Genomic DNA, 21,855 nt, shown 5'->3' with positions numbered 1-21,855 from the left:
CATCACATGGACAGTCAAGTGTGAGCCAGACCACCATGGAGGGAAGGGGAGGGGTGGTTGGTTAAACCTATATTACCATATATGGGTTTAATGTTAGGATTTCATCTTCTTCTTCTTTTTTTTAAAGTAGCCACAAGTTCACATCTTGGCATTTTCTCTAATTAAACAAAATTAATACAATACAAGTAACATTGCTCTATTTGAAGTTAAAAGGACGGATGTGACTAGCCCATAAGACAGTATTAAAATTTTTTTTTTTTTTAAAGCAAAAGACAGATTACAAAAATCAACAACCACAGCAAATTCCACACGTGGTAAAGTTTTCAAATGTAAAAATAAAAATGGTCGTATTAAACATCGGAGATTCCCCAGGAGTGGACGTCCGGATATCCGCAATCAAAGGTGTCGTCGGTGCCGAGTGTGGCAGCGAAGAGAGCCGCACGTGTGTCCTCTTCCCAAGGATGCCTTAGTGAACCTACAGTCATGGAAGTATCATCGTCAAACAATGCCGCCGCCATTTCGGTTGCCAGGCCGTCAAACGAGGGAGGGTTCCATTGGTGTGGTGGCGGAAGTGGTGGTGGTACCGTGTGATTAGCATACGTCATAAAGTCCGGTTCGACGGCCGTGGCACAGCCGTCGAAGGTTCCACCACCTGAACCGCCCGTCCCAGGTAGAAACACGTCGCACAAGACCGACTGCCAGTCGAAGACCCCCTTCAACACATCCTGCTCGTTACCGTCGTCATGGCTGAAGGAAGCACCCGCGAATGCTCCCGCCGACGCATGACCTCCGCAGGTCGACGACGGTCCGGCCATTATCAAGGGCAGAGCGGGATTACGTTGGGCTTCCCTGGGACACGGTCTGTCCGAGTTGTACTCGAGGACGGAACGCTGTGCGACATTCATGGAGCCCAGGGGAGACGGGTGCCTCATGTTGATGCGGCGACGACGAAGGACCCCGTTGTTCAATACGTCGGTGTATTGAGGATGAATCATCCAAAATCCTCCCTTCCCTGGTTCATCCTTATTCCGTGGAACCTTCATGAAGCATTTATTGAGAGACAGGTTGTGGCGAATCGAGTTCTGCAGAAAAAAAAACAAGTCAAATGACACAGAGAAAACATTCATTACAGAAAACGACATCATGCTTGTGATGAAAGTACATTTGTTCATGCTTCCATCATTTCAATACCGCAGGTTGATTGATTACTTATATAGTTATCAACACACACGTAAGTTACCTTTATCAAGTTAACCATTTAAACTCTGAAAAGGGCAAAACATAACAAACAAATAAGGAACGAGAACTGCACTCAGCAGAGAGCATACCTCAGTATCCATATTGGCCATATCACTCAATGGTGAAGAATCACTTAAACATTCTACTAGCCGGATCCGGATCTTCACCAAAATTGATTCGATTCTTCCTTGTCACACACCCAACCTGTCCACCAAGTTTCGTCCAAATCCATCAATAACTTTTTGTGATATCCTGCTATGTATCGTTTTTGGCCCTTTCTCCCAATGGTGAATAACACTGGTCAACAAAATTTTAAAAGTTTGATGGTTCTAGTATATTTTGAGGTGATTCTAACCAACATGAACCTGTAGATTTCGATGATGATATCCAATTTTCACTGGCACATCCAGTTTTTGAGAACCAGTATACCGTAGGAATACCACTTCATTTGAAATTGACAAACCTCTTGTTGAGCCTGAGAAGGTATTCTTACCACCACTTCATTTGAAACTTGGTTTGATGAAGAACTTTGTGAAGGCCATGGATCAAGATGGTGCTGGCTTCCACGACTTGCGAATGAAGTTCCAAGGCATTGTATCTGAGGCCAAAGTAAAGGTGGGTGTTTTCAATGGTCCTCAAATTCGTCTTGGACTCACTAATCAGGACTTTGTAACGAGACTATCTGAGCTGGAAAGCGTTGCTTGGGATAGCTTTGTGGCTCTTGCTAACAATTACGTTGGGAATTTTCGAGCACCAAATTATGAAGAGCTTGTGGACAAGATGTTGAAGAGTTACCAGGGGCTCGGTGTTCGAATGTCACTCAAGATACATTTCTTCCATTCTCATCTGGACTTCTTTCCACAAAATCTTGGCGATGTCAGTGATGAACATGGAGGAAGGTTTCACCAGGAAATTGCCATCATGGAGACTCGATATCAAGGCCGATTCAATCCAAACATGATGGGCGACTACTGTTGGACTTTACAGCGTGAAAGTGATTGCTCCGACAAACGCAAAAGTAAAGTTCAGAAACACTTTTAATGTGATGTAAATAAAAACTTAAAGTTCATATTATTTTTGGAGATTTACATTTTTTAATGTGATGTAAATAAAAACTTAAAGTTCATATTATTTTTTGTGATATTTTATAAAGTTCATATTACTTTTGGAGATTTACATTTTTTATGTGATGTAAATAAAAACTTAGTTCATATTATTTTTTGTGATATTTTATAAAGTTCATATTATTTTTGGAGACTTACACCTTTGTAAATAAAAGTCACCTTTTGGAGACTTTGAGTCTTTTGAGTCACCTTTTGGAGACTTTTGTTTTTATGTGATGTAAATAAAAACTTTAAGTTCATATTTTTTGTGATATTTTATAAAATTCATATTATTTTTGGAGATTTACATTTTTTTATGTGATGTAAATAAAAACTTTAAGTTCATATTATTTTTTGATATTTTATAAAGTTCATATTACTTTTGGAGATTTACATTTTGTATGTGATGTAAATAAAAACTTAAAGTTCATATTATTTTTTGTGATATTTTATAAAGTTCATATTATTTTTGGAGACTTACACCTTTGTAAATAAAAGTCACCTTTTGGAGACTTTTTGAGTCTTTTGAGTCACCTTTTGGAGACTTTTGTTTTTATGTGATGTAAATAAAAACTTTAAGTTCATATTTTTTGTGATATTTTATAAAATTCATATTATTTTTGGAAATTTACATTTTTTTATGTGATGTAAATAAAAACTTTTAAGTTCATATTATTTTTTGTGATATTTTATAAAGTTCATATTATTTTTGGAGATTTACATTTTTTTATGTGATGTAAATAAAAACTTTAAGTTCATATTATTTTTTGATATTTTATAAAGTTCATATTACTTTTGGAGATTTACATTTTGTATGTGATGTAAATAAAAACTTAAAGTTCATATTATTTTTTGTGATATTTTATAAAGTTCATATTATTTTTGGAGACTTACACCTTTGTAAATAAAAGTCACCTTTTGGAGACTTTGAGTCTTTTGAGTCACCTTTTGGAGACTTTTGTTTTTATGTGATGTAAATAAAAACTTTAAGTTCATATTTTTTGTGATATTTTATAAAATTCATATTATTTTTGGAGATTTACATTTTTTTATGTGATGTAAATAAAAACTTTAAGTTCATATTATTTTTTGATATTTTATAAAGTTCATATTACTTTTGGAGATTTACATTTTGTATGTGATGTAAATAAAAACTTAAAGTTCATATTATTTTTTGTGATATTTTATAAAGTTCATATTATTTTTGGAGACTTACACCTTTGTAAATAAAAGTCACCTTTTGGAGACTTTTTGAGTCTTTTGAGTCACCTTTTGGAGACTTTTGTTTTTATGTGATGTAAATAAAAACTTTAAGTTCATATTTTTTGTGATATTTTATAAAATTCATATTATTTTTGGAGATTTACATTTTTTTATGTGATGTAAATAAAAACTTTAAGTTCATATTATTTTTTGTGATATTTTATAAAGTTCATATTATTTTTGGAGATTTACATTTTTTATGTGATGTAAATAAAAACTTAAAGTTCATATTATTTTTTGTGATATTTTATAAAGTTCATATTACTTTTGGAGATTTACATTTTTTATGTGATGTAAATAAAAACTTAAAGTTCATATTATTTTTTGTGATATTTTATAAAGTTCATATTATTTTTGGAGACTTACACCTTTGTAAATAAAAGTCACCTTTTGGAGACTTTTTGAGTCTTTTGAGTCACCTTTTGGAGACTTTTGTTTTTATGTGATGTAAATAAAAACTTTAAGTTCATATTTTTTGTGATATTTTATAAAATTCATATTATTTTTGGAGATTTACATTTTTTTATGTGATGTAAATAAAAACTTTAAGTTCATATTATTTTTTGTGATATTTTATAAAGTTCATATTATTTTTGGAGATTTACATTTTTTATGTGATGTAAATAAAAACTTAAAGTTCATATTATTTTTTGTGATATTTTATAAAGTTCATATTACTTTTGGAGATTTACATTTTTTATGTGATGTAAATAAAAACTTAAAGTTCATATTATTTTTTGTGATATTTTATAAAGTTCATATTCTTTTTGGAGACTTACACCTTTGTAAATAAAAGTCACCTTTTGGAGACTTTTTGAGTCTTTTGAGTCACCTTTTGGAGACTTTTGTTTTTATGTGATGTAAATAAAAACTTTAAGTTCATATTTTTTGTGATATTTTATAAAATTCATATTATTTTTGGAGATTTACATTTTTTTATGTGATGTAAATAAAAACTTTAAGTTCATATTATTTTTTGTGATATTTTATAAAGTTCATATTACTTTTGGAGATTTACATTTTTTTATGTGATGTAAATAAAAACTTTAAGTTCATATTATTTTTTGTGATATTTTATAAAGTTCATATTACTTTTGGAGATTTACATTTTTTATGTGATGTAAATACAAACTTAAAGTTCATATTACTTTTTGTGATATTTTATAAAGTTCATATTACTTTTGGAGATTTACATTTTTTATGTGATGTAAATAAAAACTTAAAGTTCATATTATTTTTTGTGATATTTTATAAAGTTCATATTATTTTTGGAGACTTACACCTTTGTAAATAAAAGTCACCTTTTGGAGACTTTTTGAGAGTCTTTTGAGTCACTTTTTGGAGACTTTTGTTTTTATGTGAATGAATATGAATGAATGAATGAATGTAAATTGTGATATTTACATTCATTACATTACATATTCATTCATTTGTTTTTATGTGATGTAAATAAAAACTTTAAGTTCATATTTTTTGTGATATTTTATAAAATTCATATTATTTTTGGAGATTTACATTTTTTTATGTGATGTAAATAAAAACTTTAAGTTCATATTATTTTTTGTGATATTTTATAAAGTTCATATTATTTTTGAAGATTTACATTTTTTTATGTGATGTAAATAAAAACTTTAAGTTCATATTATTTTTTGTGACAATAAATAGACTTATTGAGACGTAATCAAGAAATTTGCATGCTCTAAAGATTTTTTCCACACTTATGATGTACTACGTCAAGGTTACGTGATAGCGAAATTTTAAAGTCAGATTTGGATTCGTGGGCTCCAAATTAGTTAGAAACAGTTGAAAATAAGTCAGAACCAATTTGGCTGTTGACCAGTGTAATCACTTTAAAAAAAATAATTATCATTTCCGAATCCATATTAAGATCTTCACCAAAATCGAATCGAATCTTCCTTGTCAGACACCCAACCAGTCCACCAAGTTTCGTCCAAATCCGTCCACAACTTTTTGAAATATCCTGCTATGTATCGTTTTTGGCCCTATCTCCCAATAGTGAAGAATCGCTTTAAACATGAAATAATTATCATATGCGAATCCATGTTCAGATCTTCACCAAAATCGAATCGAATCGAATCGAATCTTCCTTATCAAACACCCAACGTGTCCACCAAGTTTCGTCCAAATCCATCGACAACCTTTTGAGATTTCCTGCTATATATCGTTTTTGGCCCTATCACTAGATGGTGAAGAATCACTTTTAAAATTCTAGTAGCCGGATCCGGATCTTCACCAAAATCTAATCATTTTGTCCTTGTCACATACGCTACTTCTCTGCCAAATTTTGTCCGAATCCGTCCACAACTTTTTGAGCTATTTTGTTCACAACCGGACAGACAGACAGACAAGGGTGAAAACATAACCTCAATCCACCTTTAGTGTCGGAGGTAACAAGAAACGGTGGAAATAAGGAAAAGCAATTTTGCGTAACCCCATGCAAAGCTACCTGGGCGTTACCATACCTGTGCCTCCCGCCAAGCGGTGCAAGCATCGGGTAGAAGGAAGACGCTTTATGGATGATGGAATTTCCTTGGAATCTCTATTCCAGCTCAGTCCACTTAGCCACGAGTTGTCTAGGCTGGGTTCGATTCCCGACCGCACTATAAACTGTCCGAGTGGTGCTTCACTGGCAGGGCGTCGTCCCTCGGATGGACGTTAAGCCGGGTGTCCCGTCTGCTAGCATTAGTTGGTCAAGGGTAAAGATCTCACGTTGTCTTGATGAACAGTAGGGACGTTATCACTGGCATCCTGGCCGAATTCCCGCACTAATCCACAAGGGGGCACTGCATCAGGGACGCAACTGTGTGCTCGCTCCCGAGCATTGATACACGAAAGAGATCTCATGAAACACTTCTGCCATTTATATATATATATATATATATATATATATATATATATATATATATATATATATATATATATATATATATATATACTAGTGGTGTATGCTCACACATTGTAAGCAATAACGAATCATGCTTCATACGTAGGTACATAATAAATAGAAGCTTTATGATTGCAGGTAAGCATCACCAACCTGCTACGAGATATCAATTTAGATTTTTTTTTTTACGAATGCTTTTACTGTTTTTACGTAAATTTTCATTGAGATTTATATGTCACAGTTTACAGTTATAGAAATTACAATTTTCAAATGCTAGATATTGAGGGGGATTTTTTTCATTTGAAGCTCACCTGGAACATAGTTCCAGGGAGCTTGTCGGATGGCGCGTCAGTCCGTCAGTCCGTAAACACTTGCAACTTCTTCTCCGAAACCACTGATGGGATTGGGACCAAACTTGGTACAAATGATACTTGGTATGTTGCAACTCAAGTTTTAAACGACATAAATTTTTTTTGGGTCTAAGGGTGTCTTCAAGGGATCAAATTGGATCCAGGTCAAATTGGATCCCCCTAAAATAGGAATTTGCTTTTTCCTCTGAAACTACACACACGATTTTGATGAAACTTCACCACAACCTTCATCACCCTTGAAATACCGGTTTGTTCACGGAATTAAAAAAATATCAGGGTCTAAGGGGGTCTATTGGGGATGAGGATGGCGTTTGCCCACCCAAAATAGGTATTTGCTTTCTTCTCAGAAGTTATACACACAATTTCAATGAAACTTGACCACAAACCTAATTACCTGTGAAGCATCAACATTGGTTCACGGTATAAGGAAAGTCAGGGTTTAACCAAGTCTCCACGGGGAGTGGTGGAGGTGAGGGGGAAGGGTGCCCCCCAAAATAGGTATTTTTTATATTTTTGTTTGATTGTTTAAAGTTTTATGATTACGTTTGTATGATTCTATATGCTGCACTGTCCACTAGCAACCATTCAAATTGGTTTAAAATACCGTGATACTGTTTAAAATACCTTTCGTCAGTGTAGTATACTGCTTTATTCTACCAGGTGAGTGCCAGGGGCATTGCCCCTATTTTTTTAAATATGCATTTAGGGTTTGTTTTTTTTTTACCTACATTTTCATTTGCAGACACTTTCCGATGGTTCTGTGATTTGTCCTGGTGTACCAACTTCGATATCCGTCAGCACACCAAATTTCAGCTTTCGACAACACCCGGAAGGTACCGAACATTAATATCAGTCAGTTAGTGGTTAAAATAAGTTTATATATATTTCTCATACATCTATTTCTGATATATATACAGGGTGAGTCAAAAGTAGCGCCCGATTTCTGTTTGTATATATATACAGTCACGTGAAAAAGTAAGTACACCCCATGTAAAGTTTTGACTTTTTCAACATATTTAAACATACAGCTATTTGATCTTCATTTCAACAATATTGATAGATAAAGGTGATACAATATAACAAATATCATGAAACATTTCCATTTTGTAGTCCATTGTATAATTTAAATAAACATAAATGCAAATTTCGCATGTGGAAAAAGTAAGTACGCCCCTACATTTATCACTACTTCAAATACCTAAAATTAGAATCAGGTGCACCAGCTCAGGTGCAAATGATTAGAACATCGTTAGAGAGGATCTTGGAGGAACCTGTCTTATTTAAGCCTCAGACATTTCGTTTTGTTTGCTCTTTGTTGTTGAAGTGTGCGGCGTCACCATGCCTAGATCAAAAGAGCTCTCTGAGGCCTTCAGAAAGAAGGTTATAGATGCCTACGAGTCTGGGAAGGGATTTAAAAAGATCTCCAAACAATTTGAAATCAATCATTCGACTGTTCAGAAAGTCATCTACAAGTGGAGAAGATTCCAAACAACTGCCAACTTGTTCAGGCCAGGCCGCCCCAGCAAGTTCAGCCCGAGAGCAGACCACAAGATGCTTAAAGAAGTCTCAAAGAACCCCAGAATGTCATCACGGGACCTACAGGTAGCTCTTGCCACTGTTGATGTCAAAGTGCACGAGTCTACCATTAGAAAGAGGCTGCACAAATTTGATCTACATGGGAGGTGTGCCAGGAGGAAACCTTTGCTGTCCAGAAAGAACATCAGGGCAAGACTAAAGTTTGCCAATCAACACCGAGGCAAAGACCATCACTTCTGGAACAATGTGCTCTGGACAGATGAGTCAAAGGTAGAGCTATTTGGCCACAGTACAACAGATCAACAGATCATGTCACATGGACATGTCACAGTCACAGACATGTTTGGCGAAAACCAAAGACAGCATTTGACCACAAGAACCTGATACCAACTGTAAAGCATGGTGGTGGAAATATTATGGTTTGGGGCAGCTTTGCTGCATCAGGGCCTGGGCAGCTCACCATCATAGAATCCACTATGAATTCTTCATTGTACCAGATGGGGCTTGAGGATAATGTGAGGCCATCTGTTGGAAAGTTGAAGTTCAACCGAAGGTGGACCTTGCAACATGACAATGACCCTAAACATACCAGTAAATCCACCAAGGAATGGCTGAAAAGAAAGAAATGGAGGGTTCTGGAATGGCCAAGTCAAAGCCCGGATCTAAATCCCATCGAGATGTTGTGGGGGGATTTGAAACGAGCTGTGCATGCAAGAAACCCCTCAAACATCGCACAGCTGAAAGAATTCTGCATGGAAGAGTGGGCAAAAATTTCTCCCAGTCGATGTCAGAGACTGGTAGACAGTTATAAGAAACGCCTACTTGAGTTTGTTTCTGCCAAAGGGGGCAATACCACCTATGAGAGCCAAGGGTGTACTTACTTTTTCCACATGCGATATTTGCATTTATGTTTATTTAAATTATACAATGGACTACAAAATGTAAATGTTTCATGATATTTGTTATATTATATCACCTTTATCTATCAATATTGTTGAAATGAAGATCAAACAGCTGTATGTTGAAATATGTTGAAAAAGTCAAAACTTTACATGGGGTGTACTTACTTTTTCACGTGACTATATATATATATATATATATATATATATATATATATATTTCTGTCAGTTGATTGTTTGTTTGACATTTGTATTACAGTGTACAAGAAGGTATAAATAAATGAATGACATGTTTATCTAACCATTTATTCGGGGCAAAATTATTACGGAAGTGTACCAAGCTGTTTTACTTGCAATTTTCAAAGTGCCCTCCCTCGTGATCGATGCACAATTGCAGCCGAGCAGGCACAGAGTAGCACACACGCTTGCAGAGTTCGATATCAATTTCCTCAAACTTTGCAGGGATTTGAGCCTTCAATTCCTGAATGGTACGAGGCTTTTCACGATAAACAAGGTCTTTCATGAGCCCCCAAAGAAAGAAATCTGGAGGTGTAAGGTCTGGGGAGCGTGCCAGCCACTCGATCGGACCGCGGCGGCCAATCCACTTTCCGGGAAAGTTTTCATCAAGCTGAAAGCTGATAAACTTTTTAAAGCTGATAAGGATAAACATGTTATTCATTTATTTATACCTTCTTGTACACTGTAATACAAATGTCAAACAAACAATCAACTGACAGAAATATATATATCGATAAACAGAAATTGGGCGCTACTTTTGACTCACCCTGTATATCTATGTATATATAATATATATATATATATATACATATATATATATATATATATATATATATACATAGATATATATATATATATATATATATATATATATATATATATATATATATATATATATATAATATATATATATATATTTATTTATATATATATATATATATATATATATATATATATATATATATATATATATATATATATATACACATACATACATACACATACATACATACACATACATACACTACTCACAATAAGTTATGGATATTGGCAGGTTCTTCGGTGTGATTGATTTTGTGTATTAATTATGTTGAAAAAAGTTGTTGGTCCTAATTCTATGGTTATTAATGAGTGTGAAAAAACACAGCATTCTTGATTTCAATACCCTAAGCCTAACCTCCTTAAAAAAAATAAACTCACTCCCACAATATCCCGAAATTATTGTGAGTAGCGTATATACATATACATTTATATATATATACATTTCTGATATATATATTTCTGATATATTATATAAATATATATATAAATATTGTTGCGGATATGGGATTTGGCCTCCATCCATATCCGCTTGTAAATATTCCCCTATTTCCCCAATACCCCCCAACTATCCCCAATCCCCCATTCCCTAGTCCCATTGCCTGTAAATAACACTCTGTAGAACCGACCTTCCCCTTTTTCCCCCATTAAATGTCGTGCCCAGGTCCACCGCATCTCACGTAGACAACTTTCGGACATCTTGCTAGTTATTCTTAGTCTATGTCAGTTAAGGACTCGTTTCCATTAATTCTGACTCTTCGTTGCACCAGAATGTGATTGTATGGCACCAGTAGTGAGTTTAGGACCTCCCCATACCTCCTCCCATCTTCCCCATGAAACAACAACAACAACAACAACTACCACAACAGCGCGCGGGGAGTGTGCGTCCTCACTCCGGCTCGGTTAGCCGCCATTACCCATGTGCGCCGACGGGGTTACCACGAAGGGGCTGCCTGTCGGCCCCTCGTCAAGGGCGGAGCCCGGTAACCCCCCGCACCCAATAAGAAGCAACGGGCCGATTCCATCTGGGGCGGAGCTAACGAGCCGAGGGCGTGTCACTCCCCGCCGGATATACGCAGCGACTTACCGGACGTGACTTCAGATGCGCCTCAGCCACGAAGGAAAAACAGACGCCACCTCCAGCGCGACGAGACCTCCCGCATCTCTGGACCGGACCGGGTCGATTCTGCCCCTGCGCCAAGGTGCACCTTGAGCCTCGACTACCTGCCCTTCCTTGCCATCAATCCCCGTGTGAGTCAGTCTTGTCCTGTTTATCTGTGGTCTGTCGGGTTACTATAAGACCGTGATTAAGTGCCTACCTTCCTATGCTGTCTCTCTTGTCTTTGTAATCTAACGTTCCGAACTATTATAACCTCCTCCGGAGGTCTTGAGAACTGTACCCCTGGTGTCGTGTCATTTAATCCAGCCGTTGTGTCCTTTCCGTAATTGATTTAGCATAGCGCGACTCGGCCAACGTTCGAGTATAATCGGGTAAACTGTGCAGACGCGGTCATACCAAACCGCTCGGTAAACCAACATCCACAACCGCATCTGTAACATTTGGTGTCGAGGAGTTGGATTCGGACCTGGGACTAAATTTGTTAGGCCCAAATTTTGGAACACCAATTGTACCATTAGGGTAACAATTGGTGTTGGGAAGTGGAATTCGATCCGGAGCGCGTTTCACGCGCTCGAAATTATAACGGCGAAATTTGATTTTGTTTTACGAAAATAAAAACCCGAATTTTGAAAGTCGCGCTATGGCAGACCAAGACGGCTGGGTTCCGGTAGAAGAGAGTGAGGCAGGGTCGATCCAGGACCAAATTGAGGGACAAGAGGAGAGCGAAGCAGTGAGGGTAGCAGACGCACGAAATGGCGCCTCGCACATGGCCATGGCGACCACGCCTGCGGCCGTGGTAGCGCCGCTGGTGGATTCGAACCTTTTCCTCCTGCAAATGAGGGCCCTTATGGAACAAATGAGTGAGCGATTAGAGGGCCAAATGGGGGTAATGAGGGACGAAGCGAGGGGTACCGGTGAGGGGTTAGACAAGAAATTTGGGAAGTTAGACAATAATTTTGAGGAGTTAGACAAGAAATTTGGGAAGTTAGACAATAATTTTGAGGGGTTAGACAACGGGATAAAAGAGGTGAGAAATGGGTTAATGGGGGTAGAAAACAGAATGGCCGCTCAAGAGAATCAAATGGAAGGGATGCAAAAGGGGTTAGAGGGGTTAGAAAACAGTATGGAAGGCAAATTGAGGGACATGAGGGACCAAGCAGAAAGGGAAGTTAAACAAATGGAGCAGCAGATAGAGGGGGTCAGAATGGGGGTAGAGACCAAACTGGATGCTCACAGGGAGGAATTGGAGCAGATGAGGGTGGCATCTGGGCAGGAGATGCAAGTGATGGGAGAGATCAGAAGAGGTGTGAGTGAGGAGGTCGGAGGAGTGCGCGAGGAGGTGAGGCACTGTAAGGAGCACATGGAGAAGGAGGTGAGAAAGGGGACTGTAAAATTGCAAGGGGGCATAGAGGACCTGACGCAGGAGGTGGAGCAGCTGACGGTGGGACAGACGGAGTTAGTGGAGCAGGTACAAAGGAACACTGCGGTAATAGGAGGGTTAAAAACGACACAAAATGACCTAAAAAATGACTTGGTAGCGACGAAGAGGGAATGTCAGATGGTACGTGAGGGATTGACAACGAGGTTGGACGAGGTGATAGAGGTAATGGAGACGAAGGACCGGCAGATGAGGACGCACATGGAAACGGTCAAGGTAGCCTTGGAGGACGAGCTTGAGGAGACGTACCGGGGAATAAAAGAGGTGAAGCAGAAACTAGAAGAAGTGGAAGAAGGGATGAGCGAAATTAAGAAGCGACGGAGAGGGGATAAGAAAGAGATAAAAGAGGAGATAAAAGAATTGGTCCGAAGTCTGTGTTTGGATCGTGATGATGTGCTCATTAACCGGATGAGGGATTCGCAGGTGATGGAGGAGAAGCGAAGAGGAAGAGGACCCGGTGTAAGTGGTGACCAATATGGTCGTGCGTATGATGCGCCAGGGGATTTAAGAAGCTTGGGGGTCGAGATGGACCCGGGTGTTCGTGAGAGGCCGTTGGTGAAGTGTGCGACAGGTCTGGTGTGCGAAAAAGGAGGGGTGCGAGAAAGTCCGACTCTGGGGTGTGTGAGGAAAAAGTGTGTGCCAAGGAGTGAGGGTGCTGGCGAGAGTGAGTCGGTCGTAGCGCGTGTGCGAGGGAGCACATGGAAGCGCGGTGTGGTAAGTGTTACAGAGGGTGTGACGGGAGAGTGTGCGCAGGATGTGCGCGAGAAAGGTGTGTGACGGACAGGTGCATGAGGAAAGAGTGCGCTGTCAAGAGTAAGGGTGAGTGCGTTGTCAAGAATGGAGGTGAGAGTAGTGAGAGTGACAAGGAGCATGAGTTGGTTGTGACAGGTGAGAAAGGATGCACACCTGGAATGGTAGAGCGTGAGTGGGAATGCACGCTGGAATTGGTAGTGAGGCACGTGGTTGGGTGTGCGAATGAGAGCACACCTGTGATTGTCACAGAGGAGGTGACCGAGGAGGGGGCGCGAAGAGGTGTGTTGGTGAGGTGTGCGACCAACGAATGTGTGCCAAAGTGTTCGGTGGTCAGGTGTGTGACCAAGGCTGTGAGTGGAATGAGTGTACCGAGGTGTGTAAGGAAAGGTACGAGGAGCATGGAAACGGCTGGATGTGTGAGCAAGGAACGGGCTGCGGGGTGTAAGCATGCAGGTGAGGCATCGAAGGTAACCGGGTTAGAGGTTAGAGCGACTTTTAGCCGAATCGGGCCCTCGGTGCGTGCTGGGCCTCGCTTTGAACGGCCGCGTCCGTGCTCCACTAGGCGGAGCGGGCGGCTGGATAGGAAGGGTCGTCATGGCGACCACTTTTTGTTGAGGCATACCGGCAGGTCGAGATCGGGCCATGGGATGGCTCCGTGCCGAGATGGTGCGTGGGGTCTCGGGCCGGGTAAGCCCCCGTCCCTGCCCCGAATGCGGGACGCATCCAGCCGCTGGCACCAAACAACCCGCATTCAAGGCTTGGCTTTACGAAGCCGGGCTTTGGACAGGAATTGGCGCACCGAGAGGCATTAGTGAGTAGACGGGTGATGAGGATAGTGTTTTGGCCCCAAAATTAGAGAAAAACAAAATTTGATGATTGGCAAAGGATTGGCAGTAATGATTGGCAGATGATGGGTAGTGATTGGCAAATTTTTGATTTATTGAAATTTGATGTGCAAAATTGGTAGTGAGCGATGGGCCCGGTGGGTAAGGGGGGCATCCCTGCCACCCTTCCCATAGTGGGGCAAATGCGCTATAGTTTATGGGGTGTATGGCAGTGAAAACTAGCCCGGGTGGGTTAGGTTATATTGTGTGTAGGGATCTAGCGAAGATGACATTAGGTAACGTTAAGTTTAGTTAGTGACTGATACCTGTAGTGGGGACGCAGGTAGATTAGTGTGGATGATAATGACGTGGGAGCGCAATAGTTTAAAGGGACGACTGGGAAGCGCAAGTTTCAGAGGGGAGTAGTTAGGTGAGATGATGCCGTGTGGTTGAGAATTGAACAGGTGTGATTGCACAGGTGTGCAACTGGAGCAGTGTGGAGCAGTGTATGAGTAGTGAGTGTGTGGATCAGCGCGAATGCGCTTGGGGAGAGAAGGGTGCAGGTGGCACCAGGTGTGAGAGCACAGGTGTGCAAGTACAGGTGTGTGGAATATATGGAGCAGAGAATGAGTGGTGTGGAGAGAGTTGGAGTAAGTGGTACGGAGTGGTGTGCATGGTGCGAAGGTGTGGATGGGGGAAGAGTGGACCCCTTTCACGAGTACCCGGGGCGGGTAGTGTAAGTGTTAGGTAGAGGGTATAGGTAAATTGTGGTTGGATATTGGCATTTGTGGTGCGGTTGCAGAATGGTATTGTGGATGGCTGCATTAGTGTTGTGGAAATGGCTGGGCGTGTAGCCTGTTAGTGTGTGTAGTTGGTTGGGCACTCCACCACTGTGAGGATGTCGGCCAGGTGAGGCCGCAGGTGGGCTCTGGGAGCCGTTAGTGTCAGTGGGGCCCGAGGATCCGGAGGACGGACCCGGGTAGCCCAGTGCCAGAGAGGGCACCGAGTGGGGAGAGTGCCAGAGGGCCTTCCCCAGGTAGTTAGGTTAGGGTAAGGAGCAGGTAAGCTCGGAGGCAACTGCAGTGGTGGAGGTGTGCAGGTGGGTAGACCCGCTGGGAGAGGTACACGCCGCAGCCCAGAAATTGTGCGAGGGCACCGGGAGATGAATCGGGGGAGTGAGACCCCAAATTGAAAAGCACCACAGTTTGGTCAATGGGAATTGGTTTTTAGAACCCATAGTGTAAGAGGGCCAATGGTTTGGCAGGGAAAGACCCCGGATAGTGTAAAGTGTGTTAAAGTCATTTAGGAAATAGTTAGGATTGATGAACCTGTCGCACCATACGCAGCCACTTACCTGTGGTGATGATGACTCCACACCTGTGTTTTCTTTGTTTGTGTTGCAGGAAGGAGAATTGCTGTGTGGATTTGTGAGACGCATCACGACGTGGATGAGACATTGGGGTGATTCCATCTCTCCCTCCCTAGGAGGGACTGATGATGAATTGGTAATGGCAAATTTTGATGTTGAGTTGGAGATGGCAAATTATGATGTTGAGTTGAAAATGGCAAATTTGATTGGTTAGGAGGGAGAGAAGACGAATTTGGTATATGGGAGGAACGGGGAAGACAGTAGGGACGTTTGTTGATTTGTAAAGTAGATGTTTATGGGTAGTGTTGTGTTTTGTGGATACAGTAAGGGGTAAGGGAGGGGCCATGTAGGTTACCTGGTGGGGGGGGGGGGGCGTACGGTAGGAACGTACCTGTCTCACCTGGTTCCCATGTGCCCCCAGTGTGCATTACCTTACATTGCGTGCACTTTTGCGCCCTTACCACCTTACTCACTTGTCTGCTTCTTTTGTCTCCCACCTCCGAGGATCTGGCTTTGGGGCAGAGAGAGAGGAGAGAGAGGTGCTGGCTCCGCAGTTGTGGGCCTGCACTTTCGCTGCTTGCTGCCTGGATCGATACACCATATGGACCGCAATTTTGGTGGCCACCCACAATGGACCGCAGTTCTTTTGCGGCCAAGCACCACCCATGGATGGACCTATGGGTCAACGTGGCACCTATGCCATACAGGTGAACCACTTTTAGTTGGCCCCCTGAAGGCCACAATACAGAAATGGACGCGGTTGGTGCCTTTCTTTATTTTTAAAGAAGCCAGAAGGCCAAGTGCACCACATGAAGGCAAGACCAGCGGCAGAACATCGGCCGGCTGCGACACCACACCATGATTATTAAACATTTTATTGGTGCACCGGATGGTGCTGACTGTGTGATGGGGTGGTGCTTTTGGTGCTTGGATGGGGTGCTCTGCACATTATTAAAGGCCGTAAGGCCACAGAGCACTCGTGGGTTGGTGTATCGATGCTGGCATGCGTGCTCTCTCTATGCATAACATCTGCATGTGTTCCTCCAAAAACAGGTCCTGGATCGTAGTGTAAATATCAGTGTAGTATTGTAAATAATGCTCCCTACCGGCTGTATGTTTAGTTTGCGAATTCTTTCCGCGATTCGGTTATCCTGTGGGTGTGTTTCTGTGAGGAGAAGGGTGCAACGTCGCAGGGGGACATATTTACTCATTTGTGAATATCTGTAAAACTGTCGCACTCAGGGTAGAGTTAATAGTAGAGGGAACTACATCTGAGTGCCACACTAAAGTAGGTAAAAATTTATCGGGTCGGGACGCCCCGAGGGTAGAGAAGGGTGCAATGTTGCGGATATGGGATTTGGCCTCCATCCATATCCGCTTGTAAATATTCCCCTATTTCCCCAATACCCCCCAACTATCCCCAATTCCCCATTCCCTAGTCCCATTGCCTGTAAATAACACTCTGTAGAACCGACCTTCCCCTTTTCCCCCCATTAAATGTCGTGCCCAGGTCCACCGCATCTCACGTAGACAACTTTCAGACATCTTGCTAGTTATTCTTAGTCTATGTCAGTTAAGGACTCGTTTCCATTAATTCTGACTCTTCGTTGCACCAGAATGTGATTGTATGGCACCAGTAGTGAGTTTAGGACCTCCCCATACCTCCTCCCATCTTCCCCATGAAACAACAACAACAACAACAACTACCACAACAGCGCGCGGGGAGTGTGCGTCCTCACTCCGGCTCGGTTAGCCGCCATTACCCATGTGCGCCGACGGGGTTACCACGAAGGGGCTGCCTGTCGGCCCCTCGTCAAGGGCGGAGCTCGGTAACCCCCCGCACCCAATAAGAAGCAACGGGCCGATTCCATCTGGGGCGGAGCTAACGAGCCGAGGGCGTGTCACTCCCCGCCGGATATACGCAGCGACTTACCGGACGTGACGTCAGATGCGCCTCAGCCACGAAGGAGAAACAGACGCCACCTCCAGCGCGACGAGACCTCCCGCATCTCTGGACCGGACCGGGTCGATTCTACCCCTGCGCCAAGGTGCACCTTGAGCCTCGACTACCTGCCCTTCCTTGCCATCAATCCCCGTGTGAGTCAGTCTTGTCCTGTTTATCTGTGGTCTGTCGGGGTTACTATAAGACCGTGATTAAGTGCCTACCTTCCTATGCTGTCTCTCTTGTCTTTGTAATCTAACGTTCCGAACTATTATAACCTCCTCCGGAGGTCTTGAGAACTGTACCCCTGGTGTCGTGTCATTTAATCCAGCCTTTGTGTCCTTTCCGTAATTGATTTAGCATAGTGCGACTCGGCCAACGTTCGAGTATAATCGGGTAAACTGTGCAGACGCGGTCATACCAAACCGCTCGGTAAACCAACATCCACAACCGCGTCTGTAACAATATATATACATATATTTATATATATATATGTATATCTATATATATATACATATACTAGCTTGGCTCGGCTCGCTACGCTCGCCTCACCAAGCGTCGTTACTGAGGAACGGGCTTATTTTAGCTGAGGCTAATGACTGTACCTGAGTTGCTGTGTTGTCATGATTTACACCAATCATAATAACAAACAATTACTTTGCACAAATGTATTTGTTGTGTTTGTGATATTACATTTTTATAGTCAATTTGGTTGAACATTTAGGTTGAATGTTTTTTTTTTCAAGAAAGAACCCCTCAGCACATACATAGGGGAGGGGTAGGTGCAGACTGGAAGTTTGGGACGATTACACCTCACCACCACGTAATTCAAAACACCTCACCACCACGTAATTCAAAACACCTCACCACCACGTAATTCAAAACACCTCACCACCAAGTAATTCAAAACACCTCACCACCAAGTAATTTAAAACACCTCACAGCCATAAAACACATAATAAAACACCTCACCACCACAAAATTAAAAACACCTCACCACCACGAAATTGAAAACACCTCACAGCCATCAAACACGTAATAAAAACACCTCACAGCCATAAAACACGTAATAAAAACACCTCTGCCATAAAACACGTAATAAAAACACCTCACCACCACAAAATTAAAAACACCTCACAGCCATAAAACACGTTATAAAAACACCTCACAGCCATAAAACACGTAAAAAAAACACCTCACAGCCATGAAATTAAAAACACCTCACCACCACATCATTTAAAAACACCTCACCACAAAGTAATTCAAAACTCCTCACCACCACGTAATTCAAAACACCTCATCACCAACTAATTCAAAACACCTCACCACCACATAATTAAAAACACCTCACCACCACATAATTAAAAACACCTCACCACCACGTAATTATAAATACCTCACCACCACGTAAATCAAAACACCTCACCACCATGTGATTTTAAAACACCTCACCACCATGTCATTTAAAAACACCTCACCACCATGTCATTTAAAAACACCTCACCACCACATAATTCAAAATACCTCACTACCACGTGATACAAAACCACCACAACGTTATTAAAAACACTTCACAACCACGGAAACAAAAGTTTGAGGGAGTTGTTAAGTGACAACAGACACTGCCCAGATATGTAGATATCTATCTATAATTCCACTAATCTCTGTGTGTTTGTTTGTTTGTACGTTTGTACGTTTGTTTGTCTGTGACCGCTGTTTCTCGACAACCACGGGTCCGATATACTTTAAACTTGCCAGGTATATTGCTGGGGACCCGAGGATGTGCCTTTTCAAGGTTTCATATTAATCGGACAATTACTTACCGAGCTATGTCCAAAAAACGATTCAACCAATCAGAGAGCAGCGAGCTATCGCGTGTGCCGAACGTGGCGGACACACTCTGCCTCGGATGGCACATTTGAGAGCGTATTCATTTATTTCCCGTCGGCAAACTATGTTGGCGCTATGTTGGCGTTAAACGATGTTTTAAAACTAATTAAAACCCCGGGGGGATTGTCACTGTACTCGCAAGCCGTTCGCCGTTCGCTTTGGCGTTGCGAATGGACCAAAACATTTCATGGACCAAACCATTTCATGTAAAGGGTTCGCCGTTCGCTTTGGCGTTGCGAATGGACCAAAACATTTCATGGACCAAACCATTTCATGTAAATAGAGGGGGGGATATAATTTTAGATATAGATATAGTACGGGCATGCCCTAGTATAGATAAATGACTGTACCCGAGTTGCCGTTTTGTCATGGTTTACACCAAACATAATTCTAACAATTATTTTGCACAAATGTGTTTGTAATATACGTGATATCACATTTTATAAACAATTGAAGTTGAAAAAAAAATTTCCCAAAATAATTCCAAAAAATAATAATAAAAAAATTGGAAAATTTTTCAAAACAATACGCTTAGGACATACCGACGGGAGAGATATGTGCATACCAGAAGTTTGGTACGATTTCACAAAAGTTTGAGAAAGTAGTTCAGTGACAACACAACACAGGACAACACAGGACAGACACTGCAAATATGTACATATATATATATATATATATATATATATATATATATATATATATATATATATATATATATATATATATATACAGTATATATATATATATATATATACAGTGTATATATATATATATATATATATATATATATATATATATATATATATATATATATATATATATATATATATATGTATATATATATATATATATATATATATATATATATATATATATATATATATATATATATATATATATATATATATGTGTATATATATATATGTATATATATATATATATATATATATATATATATATATATATATATATATATATATATATATATATATATATATATATATATATATATATACAGACTTGGCATTTAATATGTAATATATATTTTTTCTTGACTTGGGTTTACTTTCTGAACTCGGTATATCAATCTGGTGAGTTTCTTTTACGCTTCGGTGATTTCTTTGTTAAAAGAACCATGTCACTGATTGTCTGTCGCAGCAAGAAGTCAATAACAGGATTATATCACAGGTGGCATGACAAAATGTACGGACAGGTACATTTGACGATTGGCTTCACAATCGGTTATATAAGGGTTGTTGCGTTCTGTATTAGTAGAAAGCAACTGCTGCACGTCTACAAAAGTTATTGCCGCTTCCCCTGGAGATGGTCCGTCAACTCGACAATGCTGTTTGTCATTTTGTGGTGGGTTTACGAAATTCCGGCATGAAACAGCGTGCTATTGCTTGGCAGTATGGCATCACTCAAGGTCAGGTGTCAAATATCCTGAAACGAAATGCTCAGAGGGGTGTCCCTACTCCAATACCGAGGCCAGGACGTCCCCGCAGAACCACAAGGAGGGATGATCGCCAGCTGCACCGGTTAGTCCGCAATGGCCGTACCAAGTCAGCTAAACGGCTTAGGGCTGAGTGGCAGCAACTGACAAATGTGCCTGTATCCAGAAGGCTAGTCAACCAACGACTGGTTCAAGCAGGCTATTGTGCCAGGCGTCCCCTGAGAAAGCCATGTCTGACCAGACAACACCGCCAGCGCCGATTGCAGTGGGCCAGAGAGCACCGTCAATGGCAGCCAGGACACTGGAATCACGTGACCTTCAGTGACGAGTCTAGATTTCTGGTCTATCGTCAATATGGCCGTGTCCGAGTGTGCAGACAAGTGCATGAAGCCTACAACGAAGATTGTATAGTGCCAACAGTCCAAGCTGGAGGTGGTGGGGTGACCATTTGGGCTGCTTTTCATGCAGGGGCAAAACTGACCTGGTTGTTCTGAATGGAAACCTGAACCAGTCCAAGCACAGGGCCATTCTGGAAGAAACATTGCTTCCATTTGTTCGTGCAGCCTTTCGAGGAAACTTTGTCTTCCAAGATGACAATGCACGGCCTCATCGTGCTCGCATGATCCAACACTTTCTTGCTGACCGTGGTGTAGTGCATATGGAGTGGCCTGCCATGTCCCCGGATATGAATCCGATCGAGAACTTGTGGGCAGAATTAATGCATCAAATTGACAACTTGGACCAGCAGCCTGCCTCTGTGCGTGAATTGCAGCAGGCCATTGTAACTGCATGGCAAGCGATTCCTGTCCAAACCTTGGCAAATCTCGTGAACAGCATGCCTCACCATGTACATGCTCTCCTGAATGCTCGTGGGGGTTACACGAAGTACTGAACTGTAATTTTACTCTCCGTA

The 21,855-nt window shown here is 41.0% G+C and overlaps 1 protein-coding gene across 1 annotated transcript in view; it reads right to left on the bottom strand.

Moving 5' to 3' along the window:
- Window positions 1–350: 350 nt before the first annotated feature.
- LOC137424217 (forkhead box protein J1-B-like) overlaps window positions 351–21,855 on the bottom strand; it is an 80,883-nt gene continuing 59,378 nt past the window's right edge. Inside the window, exon 3 of the mRNA XM_068111681.2 lies at window positions 351–1,082. Within this exon, the coding sequence (XP_067967782.1) occupies window positions 351–1,082 (732 nt within the window). The remainder of the gene's footprint in view (window positions 1,083–21,855) is intronic.

This window comes from Myxine glutinosa, chromosome 3, assembly GCF_964187855.1.
Source record: "Myxine glutinosa chromosome 3, kmMyxGlut1.1, whole genome shotgun sequence".
Taxonomy (NCBI): domain Eukaryota; kingdom Metazoa; phylum Chordata; class Myxini; order Myxiniformes; family Myxinidae; genus Myxine; species Myxine glutinosa.
Note: the sequence above shows the minus strand (reverse complement) of the source record. Positions and strands in the feature narration are given on the sequence as shown.